General features: G+C 41.4%; 1 protein-coding gene across 1 annotated transcript; it reads left to right on the top strand.

The window, feature by feature from the left end:
* Positions 1 to 540: 540 nt before the first annotated feature.
* Positions 541 to 25,687, top strand: DUSP16 (dual specificity phosphatase 16). Its single transcript, XM_062490897.1, has 6 exons — positions 541 to 1,472; positions 2,689 to 2,827; positions 14,803 to 14,966; positions 19,748 to 19,907; positions 20,600 to 20,723; positions 24,514 to 25,687. The coding sequence occupies exons 1-6, from the start codon at positions 1,242 to 1,244 to the stop codon at positions 25,685 to 25,687; spliced, it is 1,992 nt and encodes a 663-aa protein (XP_062346881.1). The 5' UTR covers positions 541 to 1,241.

The following is a 25,687-nucleotide window of genomic DNA, read 5'->3' as shown; positions in this document are numbered from 1 at the left end:
AGGCAGTGGTACCAGGAGGGGGTTAAAATTGTCAGGGTTTTATTGCTCTGCTGCTGCTGCTCTTTCAGCTGATGTTGTTCAGATGCTGTCAGGATCTAATTTTAGAGAAGTATCGTTTGTTTCAGAGATTATTTAGCTTGAGTGCTGGGGGTTCCACACCTCTCATAAGCGTCACACAGCTCCAGGAAGAACAGAAGAGTGCTCACTGCTTTACCTTCCAGTAGTGTGAGACCTCGTGTATCTCTGGTGATTAATTCAAATAAAATGCTTGTGTCCTGATGTGGCATCTTGTCCTGGTTTCTATTCAAATGTTTCTTTCAGAGAGATGTATATAAGTTTGATCCTTTTTGTGTGTGTGTGTAGTTTCAGTTCCCCAACTTGCAGTGCTGTTTTGTGAAATATTTTCCAAGTCTTTAAACTTTTAAAATGTTTATGGTTTAAAATGTTTAAGTGTTTTAAAAACAAATTTTACTTCTTACTAAGTGGTGCAGTGCTGAAATGTGTTTAAATAGTTTTGCTGTTGAAAGGAATACTGTGATTTAGGGCAGTATCTCTTAATGATGTTCTAACAAAGTCTTGTGAAGAGGCAGAGCTAGTGGCAACAAAAGTCTGCAATTAAGGCTGAGTATGTTGCCTGAAATACAAGATAATTGTCCAGGCAAGATCGTTGGAATGGATTCAGAGCCTGTAGTTGCCAATGCTCTCTCTAGGTGTTTGGCACATCCAGCAGAGAGGAGAACTCCTCAGGAATGTGTTTATTCCATGGTATGGCCCACTGTACAGCTAAGCCTTAGAGCTGAATGTTTTGTTCTGCGAAGTTTCATGGCCTCATCTGGTTTGTGTTTTTTGTTTTTTTTTCATCTTCCCCTTCTTACAGGCTCTTAGTCTGGTGTAAAGCTGATGGGTGGGAGCAAAGGTAAAGAATGATGTAATGCAGCAGCAGCCAGAAAGCATCTTTTGTGTGAATTGTGAAATGGCTACTCCGTAGTCATCTCCCAATGAATCAGACGTGAGGGGCCGCTTTGTGGAGCCAACCCTTTGTACATCAACTGGAAGCAGGAGGAGACATTCAGTCCAAGAGCTCTTTCTGAAAATGGATTTAACTTTTCTTTTGCCAGTCACTACCAGCATGACCTCATACACTTCTAGTACAATGGTGTGGCTAAGCCTTTGAGTACACAGCCATTACATCATCGCAGCAAATTAGAGAGGGAGGTGGGGAGAGAAGCCTTGTTGTTGTCATGGCTGATGAGATGATCAGGACCCAAGTCATTGTCGCTGAGAAGCTGGTGGCTTTGCTGGAGAGTGGGACAGAGAGGTTGCTGCTGATTGATAGCCGCCCCTTTGTGGAATACAACACCTCCCACATCCTGGATGCCATCAACATCAACTGCTCCAAGCTCATGAAGCGCAGGCTGCAGCAGGACAAAGTTTTGATCACAGAGCTTATTCAGCATTCAGCAAAACACAAGGTAGGGGTCATTTTCCTCTTATTCCTTGTATTTGTTTAAAGGAGTGGCTGGAAAGCAGCTTGTAATAATTTTTTCCTTAGGTATTTCATTAAATATAAAAAAAACCAAAAACCGAACCAAATAAAGCTAACAAAACAAAACCAACCAAAAAACCCAAAAAAACAACCAAAACCTAACAAGTTTAAAGGACCGAGTTTAGCTGAGATGTTAGCTCATCAGTGAGGGTATTGGTTACGATTGAGTTTATCATTGGGATTTTTGGTAGAATCTTTAGAAATTACTCAGAAAGAATGTTCTCAGAGTTCTTGCATGTCTAGCAAAGCACTCTCTCAAATGTATATAATTAAGGCAGGAAACATTCTCCCCTAAACTTTGAAGAATTCTTGGGGGTTTGTGGTGGTGGGGCTTGCTAGCAAGTGGTCATTCGGTTTGCCCAGAAACTGCCTCTCTGTCAGTCCTGGCTCCTACTTGCTGTTTAAAGGGCTTTTCATAGGGGCAGTTCAATGAATTTTGGTGTTTGGTTTGGTGGTTTGTTTATCTGGGAGGAGAGGTGTGGTTTTCTCCAAATAGTGTTATCAGTGAAAAGAAAATAGCTATGCTGTTTAAAATTAATGTGAATCTGTGTGTATGTGTGTGTGTGTATGTATGGAGGGATTATTGGGGTTTATCCATTGATATTTGTTTCATTATTTCATTCATTTGTTTTGGGTACAAAAATAATGTACTATGCTCTTGTTTTGACATGTTAAAAATGATTTTTTTTATTTTTATTATCTAAAGCGTATTTTATATATAAAGTTGTTCAGGTAATGTGGCTTAGAGGCAGTTTAAGGTCTCTCTACTATTTATGTACAAAACCCTCAGAAGCAGAAAGTGAGGCAGGGCCATCTTCTAAAAAGCTCAGCTTTTAAACAAATCCACCAGCCTAACTGAAGGTAGAGCAATTCACAAGTGACATAAAATTATGGAATGATAGAAATTTGTGGAGCGGGCTTCACCTTGCAGCAAATTATGATTTTAAGAACTCTCCAGGGAATTAAATCTGAGAGGCTTATGAAGCATAAAATAAAAACTGTTTAGTGAACAGGTGCATAAGAAATCTATACATCTGAACTGCTATTATAGCAAATATGTGGGAACCCTGATGGGGGTGATAATGTGATGCTTTTAATCATCTTCCTCCTTCCTGTTTTACTCAGAGTTCCTTGTGTTTCAGATTGAAATTGATTGCAAGCAGGAAGTGGTGGTGTATGACCAAAGCTCTAAAGATGTGACCTCTCTCTCATCTGACTGCTTTCTTACTGTGCTCCTGGGCAAACTGGAGAAGAATTTCAGCTCTGTGTATCTGCTTTCAGGTAAGATGTAACAAAAGAAACCCCTTTCAGGTGACATGTACCAAAAGAAACCTTTGAAATGCTTGAATAAGGAGAAGAAAGAAAATGCTGTTGGTATAGCAGACCTGTACAGTTTTGCAAGTGATGGTATAAATTTCAGTTATAGCAGAGACATTTCTGTAGTTCCTTTTGCATATAGTGACACTCATAACACATATAGTGCTTAGAAATTGCACCTTACAGGGGATATGTTACACCATTACTCTGTGTAAATGGAAATGGAGCGATGCAGAGGTTTTTAGATGCATGTGTCTTCTACTTTAGGGTTAAAAATAGTAAAAAGAAATGGGCTTCTCTGTTTTTTTTAAGTATTGTACATGGTAGGAAGAAAATCTCTTCCTCACTGAATTGGTAATTACTAAAATAAGAACAAAGGAAATTGTCTCTCAGAGTTACAGAGATTAGTTTGTGTGACATTTTAAACTTCAGCTCCTTAAGTGGTAGCACTTTATTTAGGTCTTTTCCTTAGGCCTTTTCTGTCAAAGCACCTATAGAAATTCAGTTCCTTATAATATAGGATTTGCTGGTCTCAGCGTGTGCTTGTGTCATTATTACTGTTATGGAATAGTAGACAGTGTTCACAGGAAGGAGCAAGGAGGGGCATGAAGTAGATCCAAGGCTGAAAGAAGAGAGGATGATGAATTTAAATAGGAAATCCATTGCAGTGACTGGATCAGTAATCTAATGAAACGTACACCTAGTGTCTGAGAAATGCTGAAACACAGACTGAATAATGGTGAGAGAAAGGAAACAACTCCAGAGGGATGCTTCCTCCAGTTTGTAGTGAGTTCAGATGACAGTGAGAGGTTGTGGTGCTGAGAGAGCTTTTCTCAACTTGTTTCGAAAGTGATTACAGTGAAAGTGAATAATTTCTGCACTTGGACATGAGTTTGGTGCTCATGTGAGCTTTACTTACAGTAAGACAAGTGGGTTTTGCCTTGGCTAGGGGTGATGATTTTGTTTTCTTTGCTGTCTAGGTAAGAATTACACCTGTGGGTGGTGGACTACAGCATTAGATTAAGTAACTCTTCTTATATATGAGCCACCAAGAATTGTGTGGTGTGTAGGCACAGTAAATGCTTAATGCAAAAGTGCTGAAATAAGTGATTAATACTCTCTTGAACTGAAAATTGTTTTTTGAAAAATAAGTCAGTCTAGAAACAGTTTATATTTCCTCAGAAATCCTTTTATTGTTCGAATTCCCAACTCTGCTCAGCTGTTCTGAGGAAGGGTTTTTTAATAACCTGAAGCAGATTACAGCTCCAGGCGGGAATCAGACTACCCTCAACTTAATTTCCATGATAGAAACAGCTCTCTTACGACTGAGAATTAGATCTCATGGCAGGGAGGTGTTGGGGAGGAGCCAAGCACAGGAAAGTATCATGAACATCCCCTCCTCACACTGTTCCTCACGTGTGAGACATGGCTTTGCTCTTCTGTCACATGTGCTGGACCCTCTGACAGAAGTGCTCAGAGTCTCCACTCTCAGACTTGCCTGTGGCTCTTTAGGGAATGGCCACGACCAGGAAGGGAGTGTTCCCAGCTCCCCAGTGCATCATCTGGGCAATCTATCATAATGGTACTGGGAGAAATGGTTTTGGGTTGCTTTTTTTTTTTAAATTTCCAGCCTGTGATTGTTTTCTGTTCAAGATGAAAATGTTACCTAAACCACAGGCAAGGTGGCAGTGCACATGAGCTGAGGTGAATTTAGCCACACACACTGGTAAGGGTTGGTTTCGGAATCTAATGTGTCAAAATCCTCCTTATAAAAAACAGAACTTTTATTTTAGTGTGTCAAATGGCAAAGATCAGATTTGAGAATTTGCTCTTATATTTGTTTACATAGCTAGGATGGGGATATTTATGGATGCAGGAACAACTAAAGGCTTTAAAACCAGTGGAGGAGGAGGATAAGAAAAAAGGGAACTATAAGGAAATTATTTACTACTGGTCTATTACAGTAAAGTGCTTATTTCATGTGCTTATTTTTTACATCTGTTTAAAATCTATCTACTCAATGCACACACAAGAAACCTTTTAGGGTGTGGGGTGAAGGAGAATTGGGTAGATTCAATCTTACAGAAAGCTCCTTGGAGTTTATCGATATGTGGCTGTAGGAAACTAGATAAAATATGTTGTCTCAGCAAGCTGATGACGAACTCTCATAAATGTTTATAGCCCATAATGAGGGCAGGGGTCAGTGTACTTTGTAAAAAGAAAAACCTTTGGACTTGAGTTTTCCCTATGCCACTAAATCTGGTTTATTTAAAATAGTGACTTTAAATAAACATTTTGGGGTAGGAAAATATTTTTTGTTAGGATAGAATAAAAAGCAATTAATGAATATCTGAAATTCCTGCCTCTGTTCTTGTTGAAAACCCCCATTTCTGAGCACTCAGTGAGGTGTTTTTTATTTAGGTTGTGCTTAAAGATGCGCTCTGCCCTGGAGGTTGTTTTTCATTGAAGTAACTATTGTAAATACCCAAAAGGAACCCTTACCAATTAGTTTAAGATCTTGATATAGCCTCATAAAAATATTTATAATCTGGTGAGGAATGTTGTCAGGAATTAAATACTCTATTTGGTTCTTAATTTTTAACAGTGCACAAAATACTGAAATGTGGACACACCAAGGGTTTAATTCTATTCCCATCATGGCACCTACTCCTCTGAGTTAAGTAAGATTTAAATACAGGGATGTCACTTGATTCCTTCTCATATGTTGAAAATTGGATTTACTTTCAATGGAGTCCTTTTCCTAGTTAATAGTGTTATGATTTTCCTGCTTGCTCTGCAGGAACAAAAGAGACTAGTGATTTTTGCTTGAATGATCATTATTAAGGCAGTAAACATCATGAGTCTTGATTAAATTCTATTCCACTATGTGAATGGAAGCATTCATATTCTACTTTCCTTAAATACTTGTTCTCCCCTGCTTTTAATCTGGCTTAGTTCTGCTCATGCAAGCACAGATGTCTTCATGCCAGTTACCTTTCAAATGTTTCCTGTGAAGAAGGTGAAACACAGCTTATTTTGTGTTGATTTTTTTAAACCTTTTTTTTTTTGTCCAGAACACTTTATCTAAACAGAATGCTTTCTGAAATACAGAAAAAACCCAAAACCTTTCTGTATATACAAGCTGTCATTAAAAATTGTGATAGCCTAACACTGAAACACTGTATCCCTCCCTCTCAAAAACAGTGGTTGGTGGGGAATTGCCTTCTAATCTCCTGCTACCCTCCTGCCTATGAAAAATATCAGTAGTAATGTGATATGGTGGATTTTCCCTTTACTAGAGCTCTCTGACAAACTCATACAGAGCACAAAGGAGTAATAAGGAGAAATAAATAAATAAGTTATTGGTTTTTTATTCAGTGACAAATGTTGGGGTCATATGCAGTGGACCGTGAAGGGTATCCTAGGCAGAATGAGTTAAGTGGGATTGGACAGAGGGCCTGGAAACAAAGAAGCGAGTGATTACCCAGGGAGTGTGGCAAAAGGTATGTTTTAGCTGAAACTTCCCAATTCCTTGTTTCCCCCTGGCCTGTCCCTCACCTGGCAAGATGTGTGTACAAAATGGAAGACTTGCATGGAGGATCCAAGGAGAAAGAAGCAAATCTGGAACTCTTCTACAGTCTTCTTTATCCTGCCATTCATTTTATAAATATTTGAAATTGGAAGCCCATTTAAAGAAATCTTTAGTGTAAAAATAGTGAAGTATCTCTAGGGCACATTCGCCATTTTGCTGCCTTACTTGCCTAAAGAAAAGCTATGTAAGAAAAGCCCAGTGCTTTCTCCCTGCTTTATCTCCAGAAGAAGCATTCCTTGTGGCAGGGGAACAGGAAATCTGAAGAATATTCTCTTGTAGATAGAGCTGGTCGTTTCTATGCCCCGAAGGGACCAGGGCTGTGAGACGGTTCTTTATTCCCAGTTTCTGCTGTCCTCTATGTCAAGTAAGGGCTGCCATGTGGTTCAATGTGGACTGAAACAAGGGACAAGGTTTGATGAAGTCCTGGCAAACATCCTGACACCTTTTAACATTTGGATTTGGAGCTTTATAAGTTTTAGTTTTGGCTTACTGATGTTCTGAGTGCTTCCTACGTGTAAGTCTTTGCACACCTTAAAATGATGGTGTCATCAATTAATATAATTGCAGGTTATCAGTGATTTGAAATAAGTATAGTGAGAATGAGCTGTTAAATATCCTGCCAGCATTTGGAGGAGAGATTGTCGCACAGTGATGCCAGCTTTCCTGATGCCAGCTTTCCTGATATTCCCACCCATTCTAATGGTTGATTCCATTAGAAGAAAGCCTCTACTGAGAGAGGTAAAAATCTTACTGAGGGAATGCAGTATTCCCCAAGTGGTCCCATAACCCATGGAGTACAGCCAGGGTTGGTGGGGAGGAGAGGAGAGTAAGAGAGGAGCTTAGCTCCACATCACTCCCTTGAAAAGTCTCCCTCTCCATCAATTTTTAAGAGAGCTTAGAAAGGCTAGTACCCTTGGCTACAGCCAGGCCTCTGTGAATATCCTCCCACCCTCTGTACTTAAAATGCAATTTTCAGTGTTCATTTAGTGCCATAATTGTTTTAAGCACTTGAAGAATGGGTGTAGGGTTTATTACTTTCATATGTGTATCCACTTGCTGTCTTTTGAGAGAGAGCAAGGTTTGACTGGAGTAGAGCTCACATAACATTTTTCAAACCCAAGAATAACTTGTTAAGTTTGCTTTGTTTTGGATACCTCTGGATGCTTGTGAAATTTAATTGACTGGAATTATGGTGCTGGCATTTTGGGGTTTTTTTTCCCCTTAAAGGCAGAAAGGGTGAGTATGGGTGTCCACTCTGTTCTTTGTACTTGCCGTGCCACTTGGAATATGGCACTTGGGTGGGATGGGGAGCTTGACCCCATTCTCACACATCTCACCTTCCTTGTTTGCTTAACCTGCCTATTAACCTTGTCTTACCAAAGGCAGAAACCCTCCAGGGCAAAGAACTTCCCTTGCTACTGTGCTTGTAAAACACCTGGAATAACGGGGCTGCTTTCTGAACGCCACTGGAATAAAAACACCCCTGGCTTTCCCAAACTGTGAAACCTTGGATCCTGTGGAAGGACTCCCCGAGGTTGAGGAGGGGGGGACAGGAATGGGATGGGAGCACTCCCAACAAGGCTCTCCAGCCTAAGCTTATGTAATGGAAAATGGCACGGGTCCCTGCGGAGCGGAGCTGGAATGTGGGAATTGTAACGGCCTGTGGAGGTCTGCGGCTCGTTTAAACAGAGTGGAAACATTGCAGATTCATAAAACTTGTGAGTCAGAAAGTTTACAGCTTTCCTTCCTTACGGCAAAGGAAAAAATCTATACTGCAGCTTTTAGATAAACATGTTAATGTTCGACGGGAATGTGACTGGGAAAGAGCACGAAGAGCCTCTGAGGCAAAGCAAACATAGAGCTTCAGGGTTTGTATATTTTGTCTTTGCTATAGTGCTGTTTGATTTTTTTTTTTTAGCCTGGTTTTCGGTAGCATTACGTTACTGGCCTGGCACTAATCAGTATTTACAGTAACAAATTCTAAATTGCTATTTTGAAGAGGGGGGGAAAAAATCCCCAAAAGCTAAATACGAGTTACTCCACTGTAACTCATATTTATTCACCTTTGGTGAATACAGGCGTTTGGTGAGGCTTACTTAGAATCACAGGGCCTAAATATTATGTTTCAGAGGTAGTTGCAAATTTTCCTGCTTTTTTATTCCTTCTTTCCTATAAAAGGGAAAATTAAATGGAAAAAAAATGGGGGGGAAGGATAGCAATATAGTATTTATTAGTATGTGGGTATACAAAATGATGAATAATTAGTGCCCTTAATGAAGAAGCAAATTCTTCATTTAATAAAGGTGAAATTGTCTGTTAAATCCACAAGTTTCAAAGTCTCTTTCTTGCAATGCTGTCCTAGTACATGCGTGTAGGTTTTGGTTTTCTGACTCATCACTTGGGTCTCAGACCTTTTCCACTTCCTGCTTTAAAATAATGTTTTTTGATGCTGAATTAACACTGATGTACCGGCGGACAATTAGGTCTAGTGGGAAAAGGAAGGATGTAGCTTCTAGTCTGTTTTCAAGAATTCATTGAAGAAAACCAATTTCTCCCTTTGGCTTTTTCTGAACAGTCAGAATCCAAAGGAGGGGGGAAAGGAGCAGTATCTGATAAGAATGGCACTTCATAAAAATGCCAAAGTTTGCTCTGTTACCAGTGTGCCTGGTCTGTGGTCTTTTCCAGCAGACTCCATGTGGAAAAAGGACATCTCCACCATCTCTTACATCTCCATTGGGAGCACCAGACGGGATCCTCGTGTGCCTCCTGGGTGAAGCACATGGAGCTGCAGAGCCAGATGGAGCTGCAGGGATATTGTATTAAACACTTCCTAGGCTTTTCTTAGCCTGGAGTTTTAGGGAAGCCATCTCTTAGGAGTTGCCATGTTGCCTGTGTCTCTGCTGTCACCCACAAAAGATGTTTCAAAAGCTCAAAAGTTGGTCAGCTTTAGTAGAGTTTGACTAAAGGAGTAATTCAATGAACAAAATAATGGACGTTCTTGTGAGCTGTAGGAAATGAGACTGGTACAGTGCAGAGCCTCAAATTAGTGTCTATCCCTGAAAAGTTGAGCTGGGAGTGGATTTGCTGGTGTGACCAAGTAGCTCAGGGAGTTCAGGCTGGATGTCTGCAAGGATCTGCTGTGAGACAGGTACAGGTGGCAGGTGGGATTCCTTGGTTCTATAGCCCCTCAGTTACTTGGATGAAAAACGTGCTTATGTAGCCTGAAAGTGAAAAGCTGCTCCTCTGGTCTTTGGAGTTGGTCTCCTTTATTTGGAGAAGGTGCCACAGAATTTCAATTTGGTTACCACCTCTTCTCCAGCTGAATCTCCTCTCCTCTCTGCCTTGGCCACACTGCCCAGCTCTGGGGCTCAGAAGCAATTGCTGGGGTTCTCCATCAAGCTGTAGCTGGCCAGGCTCACTGCAAACATGTGAAATGATGTGAATACCTATTTTCTCACCTTTCTTTAATTCCAAGTTAGGTTTCATGGCTGCATTGACAAAGAAATAGTACAAAATCCTCATAGCACAAATGCACCATCAACTTGTTTCTCCGTTTGTAACTGTTAGGATTTCTGTATGCATGGACCTCTCACCTTGGTAGGAGTTTTCTCCATACTTGGACAGTTACACAGATAAAACAAGTCACACTTAATGGTAAGGTTCCCTCTCTTCATCTTTCCATTTCCTTGAAGAGCTGTGAAGAAACTCAAGAGTTGCACCTCAGCTGTTGCTCTTCAGTTTCACACCCAAACTTATCTCTGAAGCAGTTAGATCTCTGTTGCTTTATGTGCTTTGTCAGTGTGCATATGCCCCATTAGCAAGAGCAGCTCTCTCTAGATGATTAAGGATAAAAAATCTGGTGCATGTCTCTGCAGACATTTGAGGATGAAAATGAACTATAGAATTGGCTGTTTCAACAGTCATGTTATGACCAACTATAAAGAGATACTAGTACTGCCTCCTGATTTATTTCTTTTTTTGCTATACGTTAGATGTAAGTTGAGAGATAGGATGAATGTATGAGGGAGCATCTGCGGTCTGTGAATGAAGAACAATGCTTGCATTTTGAAAATTGATTTTTTTAGTAACTGATGCTTCTATTTAATCTTTTTGTTCTTCCCTGGGCCAAAACAGTAATTAGTATGTTCCCTGTGAATTTGCCTTGTCTAATTATGGTCACATCTCTGAATGGTTTGACATCCCATTGAAGGAAATACAAAGACCAGGAGGAAGAAGAGAAACCAGTGTAGTACGTAATGAACATAAGAACCATCTATCTGTCCTGTTATGGTGTCATTTAAATGGAAAGATTTTATTAAATATTGGATAAAAACAATAAAATATGATCTGCACTTCCCAACTTTGTACTAAGTGTTCCAATCAAGACCTTTGGGTTTAGCTGATCTTTCATTTGCAACCCTGCAGAGTGGCTTGCAGAGCTCTGTCCCGATTGCAGCAGGGCAGCTGGCAGCACTGGAATGCTCCTGCTCTGTTTCCATAGAACACAGAGGAGTGAGATGCAGTTGCAACTGCTTGTGTTTCTCAGGAGTCATTCCCCTGGATTAATTTATAATTTGTGTTTAGTGGTAGTTAAACTAAGTAATCATAAGGATCTGGATGGATTCCATTCCCTCAGTGAAAGGAAGCTCTTCCCAAATCAACAATATTTCTCTATCATTTGTTGACTCCTGATCCCATATTCTTTCCCTGCCTCTTCCTGTTTCTACCAAAGTTAATTGGTGCTTCTGTTTATATAAGGACTTATGTAGTGAATCCATAAGGAGGAATAACTTTTACCACAGAATTTTGCTGATTTTTTTTTTCATCTGTTCTGGGTTTGGCTCTGTTTTGTTTCCTGAGTTGGCTGAGAAGGGAACTAACACTTCTGCTACCAAGATTCCCTTAGAGATCATACCTTTATGATCCCAGCTGTAGTTAGGGAAGCCTTGATCAAAGGGAAGTCTGTAGTCACCACTTTGCAGAACCATAGCAACAGGGCAATCAAGTAGTTTACTGGATCTTGCCAGATTTCTGTTAATGGATGTGGAGGCTTGTAAGGAAGAAACAATTTGCTGTAAGGACTGGGAGGTGTTGGGTTGTCTGCCACACACAAGGGCTGCAAAACCAAAGAGCTTTTGGCATCTTGACATAGTTTTGTAGAGACATCCTGTTGAATGTCAAGAGAGCTGTTTCAGCTCAGCTTACCAGTAGGAATACAGAAAACCTGTGTGGTTCAGAGCTACTGAGGAGAGAATATTTTGGAGTTATTTGTCAGTCATCTATTTCCAAGGCCCAGTGACATTTATCAAAGAATTCAGTAAAACTCTATTAACCTAGTAGCTCTGTTAATGATCTGTGGATTTCTACTTTCCTTCCCCCAATAGTTTCAACATGCTCTTGCAATTGATTTATGATTCACATGAGGCTGGACCAGTGGTAGGAGAAAGAGTGTTATTTAGAAACTATCTCCAGAAGAAACTTGTATTTTCTTTAATTAAAACAAACTGCACAGTGCTGCCAATGCCCCTGTTCCAACTGAGGTAGGTAATGAGATTTAAAGAAAAAAAATTGCCTTCTTGCAAAGGTCATCCCCAAATTACGGAATTTGAAACAAAACCTGTCCCATTTTTCTTTTAGGGCTCAATTTTCTGTTCTGTATTCCTACCTGCAGACTAAATTAATTTTCCAAGTGTTTATTTTTTTAAAACTGCTTCATTTACAACAGAAGTGTGCAGGCAGTCTGAGTGCTTAAAACACCTTCCTCATAAGAGGCTCCTCATGTGGATTGGTCATAGAGTTCAGCTTTGGGGACTCTGAGGAGCCACCATCTGTGTTAGAAAACAGAGACATTTGAAATAAATCCCTTTTCTCTATAGATCTTTAGGTGCAGAGGGGTTTGTTTAAAAATACGCTTCCCCATGTATTTTAAAAATATGTATATTTTGTAAGTTAGTGCAAGCAAATAGTGATGAGTACAGTTCTGCTGAACAGAAATGAGTCTCAGTGCCATGACAACTCAGTGATCATACATGTGGATGCTGTTGTTCCAGACCCCTGATAGTCTGTGGCACTTAAGGAAATTGGTACTTAAGCAGGATGCATATGTGAGTATGTTTTCTTGGTTTGGAATTTGGTTGCTTGTGGGCTTTTAAAGCAATTTTTTCCACATGCAATGACCTAGAATGGATTTTTGGTATTGGGAAGTGCCGTAAATTAAAGCCAGATTCGTTGAAAAGCTACTAACTTTTAGAAAACCTGGTCATAGAGGATGGCAGGGAAGACAGCTTAATATTTGAAACAAATCATTGGTTTTGTGCTTTCTCAAATCAGTTCAGTACAGATACTGACACTAGGATAAAACAGAGAAGAAGAGGGTTCACTTGGTGCACGTGTAAAGGAGGCAGTATAATGTCAGACTTCAGAGATTTGAGAGTTTTGTGAGTGTAATTCATGTTGTAAAGGTACTGAAGCAACATGTTACTAGGAAAATAATGCGAAGAAAAGAAGAAACATGGCTTTGGAAGGATGAATGCCTTAGAGGAAGTATTGATGCATCTAATCAATCATTTCAGTTGGCCTTGATAGAGTCCTGGAATAAAAATAAAGTAAAAGAGTGCTCCTTACACTTATGATGACAGAGCATGGGTTCCATTTTCCCAAAATCTAAGGTGTTTTGCACATTAGCTTCCTGCTTAATTTTTTGTCACAAGTTTTGCACAGAAATGGAACCAACCCCTAGGTAGTTGGGAAGAAACCTTTTTTGCTGAACTTTTCCCATGCTGTCTTTTGCAAAGATAGCACATATGTAAAATCCTTGCTTGTGCAGCTTCTTTGTAAGGACTTCTCTATTTCCAGCCATGTCAGTGAGAGGATCCACAAAGCAGCCAACAATGCTCCCAGCAAATAAAGGATAAGCAAATGAAACCAAGGCAAATATTTGATTTCCTCCTCTTCACCACCCTCTCAAATAACTGTTTAAATTCAATCTCAGAGGTATATACTGGCTATAAATTCAATTAATGCTTCCTGTAACAGAAAGGAAAACATTAGGCCATACAGAAGAAAATTTAGCAAGTATGTGAGAGAATTGTTTTGCAAACTCTTGCTCTCATTCAATGGAACAAGCAGGATCTGTGGTCCTGATGGGCACTGCTTTAGCTTGTCTAACAAAATAGTCAAGTTCTTTATTTTATCTGTTTATTTATTTATTCAGGAGACTGAGCAGGAATTGCTGTTCATAAAATGTTTGCTCTAGAATCTGCTTGCTGGCTTTTTTTATTAGATAAAATGGGTTGTTACACACTATTTTCTTGGTGTTTCGACATTTACTAATGATACAGAATTTAAAATCTAAAGAACAGGCATAATTCAGACAATGGTAATGCAAGCCCTGGCAAAACACTACATTAGTTTATTCCTGAGTAATGTTAATTCACATCTTCAAATTGTAATCATAGTGAACATAGCATTTGGCAGATTCAGCTCCAGCTTCAATTCCTTGATGATAAAAAGGTGCTCCATTCGGAACAGGTTGTAATTATTCTTCCTTCAGTTAAAACTCTGCTCATCTGGGAGGAAAGAGCTGGGAATTTTCACTGTGCTTTGCAAGTCTTCCCTCTGCTTCACCTCCCCCACTCGAGATGGAGGAGCCTTGGCTTGGTGTGGTTTTGAAAGGTGAAACTTCTTCCAGAGTCCTGGATGAAATACATTAGTTGTGGAGCAGCATACAAAAGAGTACTGCAGGATTTTAATTAGTACTGTAGGATTTCAATAAGTAGTGTAGAATTTTAAAAGTAAACATTACTAAATGCATATTAATGCTTTTATAAATTGGAGTAGGCGTGATTTTTTTCTTAATGAGCTGTCAGTATAAACCTGATATGGGAGAAGGAAGTGTCTAGAAAGCATCTTGCTGGGGTAGAGACTAAAAGGTGTGCCTACTTATGGGGTGGTGGGTGCTGTGCCTGTTTTTCTAAAGAATCACTTCCACATATTAAGAATGGGAAGAAGCATCAAAATCTTCTGAGAAGTGGAGGGGGACAAATAAATATTCCAGGCAGAGTGGGAATACATAGCCAGGCCTTGGCTGTTGATGTATCGTTCCACAGAAAAATTTGTATTTCTTCTCATATTCTAGGGAGCATAAAATCAAGGATTACTGTGTTTCCCATTTTGTCTGGAGAACCACAAAGCTGACCTAAGGAAAAGGCACATGTACAGCTTCTCTGCCAAAGCTTTTCTGCTGCCCCTCAGTGACTCCCCATCTCCCATGCTAAATGCTGCTCTCCCAGAACTGGCACATGCATCACCACATTTGTAGATTAAATGCCTGCTCTTCCTCTCACAGGTGGATTTGCTGAGTTCTCCAGCTCTTTCCCTGGTCTCTGTGAAGGAAAATCCACACTCATCCCTACTTGCATTTCTCAACCCTGCCTACCTGTTTCCAACACTGGCCCAACTAGAATCCTGCCTCATCTCTACCTTGGGTGTCAGCGAGATGTCCTCAACAAGGTGAGCATTGTGGGTGCCATATGGGTCACTGGAATGAGTATCTGATCTCCAGGGACCTTCCATCATGGTGCATCCTTACAGCTCTGAAACAGCACAAGTGGATAGCACAGCAGGTAATGCACAAACCATGGAAAGCTGTGGGAGAAGCAGTGATCCACACACCATGTAATTAATCTATGGGTCATGTAATATGAAACTTGGGCATCTTTCTCCTTCATCCTGGGGCAGATGAAATGGTAAATTCCTCAGGAACTTATGGACCAACAGCAAACTACCATATCTGCCTTGACAGCAGGTCAAGTGCATTCCTGTCACAGCTCTGACCGGCTTGTTTTGGAAGGTCTTGGAGGTTGACACAATTACATTCATGGACAATTATATTCAGCAGGACAAAGGAAGATATCTGGTTTTGGTATTCCCTTCAAGTGCTAGGAAAAAATAGCATTTAAACACCATGAATTGTATAATAAGGGATTACTGCAAACAAATCTTTGTGCAGCTACTGAAATCAGTGGGGTTGTTTAAAATGAGCTTTTATGGTGGCACTGGATTAAGAAACTTTTCCTGTTTCTAAGTAATTTACATTACTAAAATTAGTAATTTCTGCTTGTAAAGAATAGCAAAAAATTTTATATACTTAAAATAGTCAGCAAAGTTATCAAATATAGCACTTGTAGGATGCTGGACTATCAAATGTCCAAGAGAGCTTGTCTTAAATTGCCATGGGTCTGGGATATATACTGGAAAGCAGAGGGCCAGAAACAAAAAAGCAGAGACAAGTAGCAAAGTGCTGTCTCTGTTAGAACAGTCCAGGAGCTGGTAAGTGGCTACATTTACATGCTCTGGTTTAATGGCCTTGCTGGGGCTACTTGGGACAGGAAGTCAGCTTTCTGCTAAGATTAAAATAGCTCTTTTTATTAAAATCCAGGTTTTTTAAAAAGGAAAGAAACAAATTGCTGGAAAATTCTAGTAAGATTCAGCAAACTTAAGATGTAGCTGTATGCTGACCTTGTTTTTGCCTTCTGGTGCTGCCAGTTCTCATGATTCCTTCCATTCGCTAGACATACCGATTTCTCTGAAGTTAAGTCATCTCAAAAATATCTGCAAGAAACTTGTAATCAGCACTACTGCTCAATCTGATGCATGAAAGATGTGAATTTTCATCAGGTTTTATGAAGATGAGCTTATCTTTTCAGAATCTTTATAAGCTTATCTCTGAGTGCCTGAGTACAGAAATGTTTCTGTTGTTGCAGAACAATCTGTATTCATGATGTTATCAGAATACTAATGCTGTTTGCCTTTAATACTTCTGCTGAAATGCTTTATTTAGAAAATATGCGCAAACAAAAATGCTTGGTTTCTGTCCTTCAGCAAAACTAATGATTCATTCAGGGAAGTCTTAGGAAAATTTTAACATATTTAGAAGACTTCTTTCTAAATTCTTAATTTATTAATTCTTAATTAATATTTTTTGCAGCGTTGAAATGCTAAAAACCCCTTAAGAGTTCTAAGAGAAAAGTTTGCTTGTTTTGGGTTTCAGTGTGCTACATTATGGTTATTTTCCTGTGATAGATTCGTGACATTGCAAGACAGTATTTACTTTTACAGAAGATCTCGCTCTTTGTGAAAGAGGAAAATTGTATTCTAACCTAGATAGGAGTGACAGTGTCCTTTCTGAAACTCAGTGTGACAGAAAGCAATCTGTAGTGTGGTTATGGGCCTGAAGGAGCTTCCTACTTACTCCTCATGGCTTGTACCGGCATTTAAAATGTAAAATTTTATGCCTTCCCACTTGCATAACTATTCTTTTCTTCTAGACCTGGATTTTATTTCCTGGAACAAAATAACATTTTAAGGTCCTATTAATTTTCAGATTAAACAAGTCATAAAAAGTAAATAAGCGTACAAAAGACCATTTACCTTCTTTTCACAGAGTTGTTAGTATTAGGATTTTTGAATCTTTCTCCCATCGTAATTCACTTTTTCCTCTTGGGTGCCTCACAATGAAGCCACTGTTATGGTTATTACACTGGAGCATGTCACTGTGAGAATGATTGATTCTTCAGAACAGAAGGAAGCACAAGTTCTTTCTTTAGCCTCAGTCTGAAAGACAAGCACTAATATTTTGGGGTGGTTTTCTTGGCTTGTAGATTACGGGCTTGGCGTCTGCAGCCTTCTTGTACCATTTGAATAATCAATCCCACATCAAAAACCTGGCATAACTGTGCAGTGGTAATGGTTGGACTGTGCAATCCATCAATGTTTAATGTTTTCTAAGAAATAATAAGGTTTTCTATTCTTCCGAATTCATCACCGCTCCTTAGTTATGTTCTTAACAAACCTGATGGTGGCAGTCCACTTGTTAGTGAGACCTTCACCACCCCCCTCTTCATACCTGGGAATTCAGGACCCTGTGTGTGCTTTAGTCCTGGTTATTCCTGTTGCTTCTTGCTCACCTTCAAGCAGTGACAACAGAGAGTGAGCTGGTTTGGGGTCAGTATTTCAGCTCAGTCACCTAAAGTCAGTAATTGTTCCCCAGGATTTGCTGCTGAAGAGCTTTGGGATCCTGGAAGAGAAAAGCTGTGTGATCCAGGACAGGGAGGTGGAGATGTTGGAGATCAGTAGTCTCCCTGGCATAGGAGTCCAGTTAGTGCCCTGTGACAGGAATCCCATTCCCACTACCTCTCCCCTCTGGATAATTCCCAATATTCCTGTATTTCCTTGGAGCACTCCTGCTTTTAGGCATGTCAGTGTGTGAGAGTGAAATCCAGGCAAGGAAGGTGCAGCAGCAGCTGTGGAAGGCATGCAGGGCTGGAGCTTGGGGCTTCAGCTCCAAGGGGGATGTGAAGGAAGAGAGAAAGGCAAACAGGGGCATACTGGAATTTGTTGATGACAAGCTAAACTATACTGGGAATGTGACCCAGGAAATTAGCAAGGCAAGAAGCACTAAGGCTGAGAACTTACCTTGACACATACAGCCCTTTTCCTTTCTTCTTTGTTTTTATTTTGACCACTGCTGCAAACAGTTTTTCTGATTATTTGCCTTGCAAGGAATTACCTATCTCCTTTTCCCCTTGGATGGGTGTGTTCATGACATAATGCATGTCCATTGGTTTAATGTGCCCACACCTCCAGCCTCTGAATCTGCTGATGTATGGGACTTCAGATGAGAGGTTGGAGGAGCAGCTCATTTTCCTCCAGGCAACAAAAATCAGCACCCTAGCAGAAATTAATGTAAATTCCCTGTTTACAACCATTATTGGCTGAACTCTGTGCACTTTCCTCTGCAAGTGACTAATGTAGATTCCCTTCTCCCCTGTAGCTCTTGGTTCTCACTCAGCATTTACTTTATGGATGGATATCCCTGCGTGTGTGTTCATCCCCTCTACACAAGCTGTGCCATGTGTGTGGGGTACCTGTGTTCAACATTCTATGTTTTAGTTAGAGTGCTCTGTCTGAACAAGATAGAGTTCTGGCTCTTCTGCTAAATAAGCATATCCCTGTTTCTCCTCACTAAAAGATCTCTATGCTTGCAGAAAGAATTTGGGGAAGAATCAACCATTTGGCTTAATGACTATTTTTCTGCTGGTAGATCTGAAGTTGAAATCAGCAGTGTAAGAATTCCTTCATGCTGCTGCTCCTCTACATTGACAAACTTTATTATATATCTGCTATGAAAGCAAAAGGATTAAAACCAGATTTTTTTAATGTTAATTTTGAGATAAGAGTTTCCATAGAAATCTGCCCAAAAGTTCCCCAGTGTTTATGTTGAATGTAAGTAGCGTCCAAGCCTAGTATTCCATGTCACTTACTGCCAGATCCTCTCTGAACCATGGCAGTTTGAAAAGCACTACTCTTAACATGCTAAATTGCTTTTCTCTGTCAATATGCTTCCTTGGAGGGGACTGGATGGTTTGTGGTAGAGCCATCTCTACTTTTCCAGTACTTCCAGATGTTTTTGCATTAAGGTGCCCACTGCATCACAAACTACTTTACACAATTCTAAATACCATGCATATGGCAAGATGCAGAAAACAGGCACCTGTATTTTATTTCAGTCATGAAAACTGACTTATTTAAAAGTCCAGTTGACTCTTAAATGTACACTGAGTGTCTTTCCTGTGACATTTCTCTGAGAGGTAAGAGGCCTAGAGACTGAAAATTGAAACAGTACATCACAGAGCAGGACTCCTGTAAAATGCCACTCAGTGGTGTGTGGAAATGGTTTAATTCAAGATCTTCATCTCTTTCCTTGAGGTTTTGAGAGAGTTTTGCACATTCCCTTAGAAACGAGAAACTCCTGGACTTGAGAGGTGGCTGCAGGAGGCATCCATTTCATTTCCTATTTCCCACCAATATCTGTGATGGGGCAATTTCAGTCTTAGATATGTGATCTGGAAAACACCTATTCAGGTCAGCAAACTGCATATGGGAAGTGTTTGTCAGCTTGCATGCTGAGAATTTAAACCAAAGTAGCAAAAAGTTCATTTTCTTGGAAGAGATGCTTCAGAGTAGCAGAAGGTATTCTACCATTACTTCTGTTCTTTGTTAACTTTGTTATTATGGGATTTGCAGTCCATACATATATTACTTGGACACACTGGATGTCTCATTAGAAGTTGTTAAAATAATTCAAAGCTGAGGAGATGTCTTTTTCCTGGAAAACGGTCCCTTACACAGCTACAGAAATTCCAACACAAATTTCAATTTGGTCTTTGACTTTGTAGTGTGCCAAAGGTACCATTTGACGTCTCTAGGCTTAATCTTCCTCTCTTTCCTAGGAGCTGATGCAGCAGAACGACATTGGCTACGTCCTGAATGCCAGCAATACTTGTCCAAAGCCTGATTTTATTCCAGAATCCCATTTCCTCAGAGTGCCTGTGAATGACAGCTTTTGTGAGAAAATTTTGCCTTGGTTGGATAAATCAGTTGATTTTATAGGTGAGTAGAAAATTTTAATTCTCTCTCTCAAACAGTGTTTGGGTTGCTCTGTGTGTCTGCCGTGCTGTTTTGGCTGGAGAAGCCCTGAGTACTTTCTAGGTAGTGTGAAAATACCCTCAGGATCTATGGACATGATCAGCATCACTTCATAAGCACAGAAGCAAAAAGTGGGGAGATTCTGCCACTGGATGTTCCAGCATTACAGAAAAAATACACTTCAGAGCTGCTTTCAGGCAGCCTGGTAGATGCCTGATGTATGTCTGCAGAGAGCAGATTAGAAATTAATTAAAATTAGAAACACACCTCCTGCCTATACCTTTGAGAAATGAACTAGCCAGATTTTAACTGGCCAAATTGTTCCATCGTGAATGCTTGCTTTTTACTTGTATATAGAATAAGAAACAATCACCTTTCCCAGACATCTAAATAGGGCTGCTTATGTGCACAATAAAATCAGCTATGCTGTGACTGCGAGATGTTTCCTGTGTGTAGTCATGCCTTTTCTATACTCAATGCTACTACACAGTACTAGGGAAAATAAGTGAGTTTTGTTTCAAGCTTCCTTGAGATTTGCCATTAGCAGTTCACTTGGAAGCTTGGAATAATTTTCAATAACACTGCTTTCTTTTGCAAACTTCATCCTGATATGATGCTGCTGAGTTTGACAGTTGCCTATTTCTTTTGCCATGTAGAAAAAGCAAAAGCATCCAATGGCCATGTGCTGGTGCACTGTTTAGCTGGGATATCTCGTTCTGCCACAATTGCCATTGCATACATCATGAAAAGAATGGATATGTCCTTGGATGAAGCTTACAGGTAGGGACAAATCTTCCCTTCCTACTAACTCTTGTGCCTTGTTGCCCTGTTTTTAGGGTGGATGATAAAAAGTTCTATGACCAAGGCTGGAAGCAGACATTTTTCACTGGCTGCATTTGGTTTAAGCATAGGTTTCCTCCAGAAACAAATTAATGGTATTGAATAGATATAATACAGCTCATATTAATTGCCCACTGCAGAATGGTCTTTGATCCAAGCAGGCAAATGCATGAAATGTAAACTGCCTATTCAATGTATGTGTCTTGTCCTGCTTCTGGCCAGGATGGGGTTAATTTTTGCATTAGCCAGGAGAGGCTTGGCCAGGACCTGGAAGTTACTCTGTGCCACCTCTTGTCACTGCTGGGAGCAGGGGAAGGGTCCCCTCTGGGGCATACCCTCTGTCATTGCTACGGTGCTGTTACTGTTCATTTTCAGTGATGAGATATCCAGTAAATTGTTCACATCTCAACCCATGATCTTTGCCTTTTGTGCCTCCAGTTCTCCTCTCCATCCTGCTGCAGAGGAGCAATGCATGGTTTGGGAGTGTTTTGGTGAGAGCACCATTCCTGAACCACAGCTGTGTGTACAAACACAGAGCTACAGCACAAGTGTAACAGCATCTTGTGAGCCACAGGGACAGCCGAATGGTCAGGGCTGAAGAGAGAACTGAGGGTTTTTAGAGCCACACTTAGGACAGGTGCTGGGCTGGATCAGTCTCCTGCAGTTTGGTGTCTGGCAGTGCTCACAAAGAACTACCTGTGAAAGTGAACTGCAAATGAAATGCCCAGGAATGGAGAAAGTTTCTTTATTGCTCTTGAAGTCAACCAAAAACTGTGGGACGAGGTATTTTGAAGTGTCACTTCATATGGCACTTGGTAATACTTGTGGAGACCCCCTTCCCTTTCCTCCTTTACAGATCCCATTTTTTCTCTACTTGGTTTGTGAACGCTTTCCTACCTGCCATGTGTCTTGGTAGCCATTTACCATGACTTCTGTATTTAATTTAACCAACTGCTTTGTTGTGTTGTACAGAAAATTATGGTTTTCTTTTTGATGGGCTCCCTGGCACAGCAGATTCATCACTCTAGATTGTGCAGAACCAATCTGAGCAATTGCCCTGGAACAGGGAAAGATGAGCCCCTTTGGAATAACCTGTGTGTTTGTTACCACCATCCCTAAAACAGGGATGAGGACACAGAGATGAACACTGGATATTACCATGTGGAGCATGATTTCCACAGAAATTTTTCTTTTAAGGTGTTGAATATTGTTACGTGTGCAGTGAAAAAACTGCATGTAAGAGGTGCCTGAGCTCTCCTGCTGTGTTTGGACACTTCCCACATTTCCTTACTAGAGCCTGCTGGTAGCTTGGTGTTGTGCAGGAATTTCAACGTGGAACAGGTTTGGTTAAGAAGCTAAAGCTCAGTTTTTCAGGTACAGATAACAGGCATGCATTACAGTGGATATGGACAGATACCGTGCAAGGCGTGAGCACAGTGAAAAAACCTGCCTGGTCTCAGGCTGTAGTGGGTGAGGGCAGAGCTGTAGAGAGCTAAGCACTTTTAAAATGCACATACTTCAATGAACTTCTTCAGGGAGCTTCTAAATTCCTCCATGAAATCTCTGCATTAAATTCTAGTTTGTATCTTAAGAAAAAGCATGAACAGAATGTGAAGGATTCATCCCACTAAGTCTTTTCTCTTAGCAGTGAACAACTGCTGTGAAATTTAAATTATATTTTGTCATATTTCCTTTGATATGGCTCAGGGAGAACCATCTGCAGAACATTTCACTCATTGGTTTGGGATCTTTTGTTGGCCAAGCTTAAAGGAAAAATACTTTTCTTGGAATTAGTGGAAGTCATTAGATAAAATGTTTGTCTGACACTATTACAAAAATAAAAAGGTGATAATATTACTTGAAGTCAAATCTGAAGAAATAAACTTCCAAAATCTTTTATATAATGGACTATTTAACAGAAATAAACGTTAAGATTTTAACATTATGCACGTTTTCCAATTGGAACAAATAGTGCGTATTTTGAGATGAAAAAGCTTGCAAAGCTTTAAAACTTAACAGGGGATCCAGCATGCTTTCCCTACTCTTTTCATTTTTAAAAATTCTGGTTTTAAATTTGTGACTGCCTCATATTTTGGAGAGAGAGGAGAAAGTGGAGATGAGGAAAAAGTGGAAAGAACAGTTTGTTGGGAAGTCTACCAGAACACAGGCAAGAAGGACCTTTAAGTAACTAACCCAAGTACAATTAAGTCTGACTGGAAAAAAATTAACAAAGACTATGAATTCCTGGGAGCAGATTCTAAAAACCTTCACATCAAATGCTAACAGCACAAACTACAGAATTTATCCTGAGGAGACTCACTAGATTTCTCCATTTGCCAGTGTTAGACTTTGGTGGAAGTTTCCACTATCAGCCTGTGCAATCTGATATTCCAGGTCATAGTGTCAGCTTAACTACTCCTACTATTGTTTGTTCTCTGGCAAATAAAAAAAATAGTAATAAAAAAGCCAAGTTTTGACATTTTTCATGTGCTAGCATGTACACACATACACAAGTACACCTTTCCAATTTTCTCACACTGCTTTTTAATGACTGCACACTCATCTTCTGTACACTTCCCCAGACAGGTTTTATTTATAATAGTATTTAATTTTCCCAGTGACACATTATATATGTGTTTGCACTAGATTTAGCTTCTCAAGGTTTCTTCCCTTGTTAATTCCCTTGTCACCTGGTTAATCACAGTTCCAGGAATGCTTCGTAAAAAAAAAAAAAAATGAAAACCAAAACTGGTGGAGAAGGGATTTGGGCAACTCTGTTTTGCAGCCTGTTAAAAGCAAAGTACTTATTTATCTGTATTGCAAATCAGAAAGGTATGAAATATGTATTTATATTTAACTTTGAAATAAATAACAGAAATCATGTGATGCAAATCTTTTGTACATTTAGCATCCTGGTTCAGCAAAACATTTTCACTAACATTGCACTTGCAGCGCATGGCTGGATTGGCATAGCTGTGCCAGCCAGGCTGCTTCCTATAGCACCCTGAAAAAAGGTGAGCTCTTCCAGGGATTTGGCAATCTTGTTTCTCTGTACTACTGAACACTTGCAGGGCTTGAGAGAGGGTTTTTGTTTAATGCTGCATTTGCACCTTTCTAGTTTTGGCAATCCCATCAGTGGGCAATAAGAGTGTGGGGTAGAAATCGCTGCCACTTACTGGACAAGGTCAGAATGTACAGGGGCTCTCTGTCTTGCCTGACAATGACAAACAGGGTAGGCTGTGCAGTAGTGACCTGAGAGAGGTGACAGGAACGTGTGATGTCACTAGAATGGTGTCAGTGGGGAAGGTGTCTGCTCTTTGTAGCACATGGGGAGTGGTCTCTTGGCTAAAGCTCAAGTGCTGTTCGTGCAAAACTTCAGTTCTTTACTCTGGTCGGAAACCAAGGTAGCAAAGATCCCAGTGATGAAGTAAATAAGGAAAATTATTCACTTCACTCACTTGTGGACATCATGAAGAGTTAAAATGTTTCCTTCCCCCCACACTTCCTAGCCACCTTTAAACTATAGAGACAATTGAGAGCACGAAGCAAGCGTTATTTAGCTTTAAACTGCCTTTTTTTAACTCCATCCTCAAGTTACTTATGCTTGATTGAACCTTAGTCCAAGTTAAGAATAGGCTGTAGACAGTCATAACGCTCAGTTCAGGGTTATCTTACACCTGAGCAGCAGGCTCTTGAAATAATTCTTGGATTGTTTATCCCCTCTTACCAGATTTGTGAAAGAAAAGCGACCAACCATTTCTCCCAACTTCAACTTCCTGGGCCAGCTTTTGGACTTCGAGAAGAAGATCAAGAACCAGAGCGCTCAGCCCGGCCCCATCAGCAAGCTGAAGCTGCTGCACTTGGAGAAGAGCAGCGAGCAGGTGCAGGCGCCGGAGGGGGGCCCGAGCAGCCTCTGCAGCAGCCAGCTCTGCCTCTGCAGCGCCTCGGAGCTGCGGGAGCCCAAGGCCACCGACGGCGGCACCGCTGCCCGCGGGCACCCGGCCCCGCTGGAGGACGGCCAGCTGCTGCAGGGCATCAACGGGCTGCACGTCTCCCTGCAGGACAAGGTGGAAGACAGCAACCGGCTGAAGCGCTCCTTTTCTTTGGATATCAAATCCGTGTCCTACTCGGCGAGCAGCAGCTGCGTGACCGCATCGGTGCAGGGCTTCGCCTCCTCCGAGGACACGCTGGAGTACTACAAACACGCGGCCGCCCTGGAGGGCAGCGGCAAGCTGTGTCAGTTCTCCCCCGTGCAGGAGGTGTCGGAGCAGAGCCCGGAGAGCAGCCCCGACAAGGAGGAGGCGGCCCGGCCGCAGGAGGCGGCGGGCCCGTGGCCGCTGGACAGCCCGGCCTCACGGCCGCACGCGGGTCGCGCCGGCGGCAGCGCGGCCGCGCCTCGGCCCCTCCTGTACCCCCTGCACCGCAGCGGCAGCGTGGAGGACACCTGCAGAACGGGCTTCGTGTTCGGGCTCTCCACCAGCCAGCAGCACCTGGCCAAGTCCGCCGCGGGGCTGGGCCTCAAAGGCTGGCACTCGGACATCCTGGCCCCGCAGCCCTCGTCCCTCACCAACAGCTGGTATTTCACCGCCGAGTCCTCGCATTTCTACTCGGCCTCGGCGGTGTTCGGGGGCGGCGCGGCCTTCCCCGCCTACAGCTGCAGCCAGCTGCCCTCGGGCTGCGAGCAGCCCAGCGCCGTGCGCCGCCGGCCCCGCCAGGCCGACCGCGGCGACTCGCGGCGCAGCTGGCACGAGGAGAGCTCCTTCGAGAAGCAGTTCAAGCGCAGGAGCTGCCAGATGGAGTTCGGGGAGAGCATCCTGTCGGACAACAGATCCAGAGAGGAACTGGGCAAAGTAGGCAGTCAGTCAAGTTTTTCGGGCAGCATGGAAATCATTGAGGTGTCCTGA

This window comes from Cinclus cinclus, chromosome 4 (assembly GCF_963662255.1).
Source record: "Cinclus cinclus chromosome 4, bCinCin1.1, whole genome shotgun sequence".
In the NCBI taxonomy this organism is placed as follows: Eukaryota; Metazoa; Chordata; class Aves; order Passeriformes; family Cinclidae; genus Cinclus; species Cinclus cinclus.
This window is presented reverse-complemented; position numbering and strand designations above follow the sequence as displayed.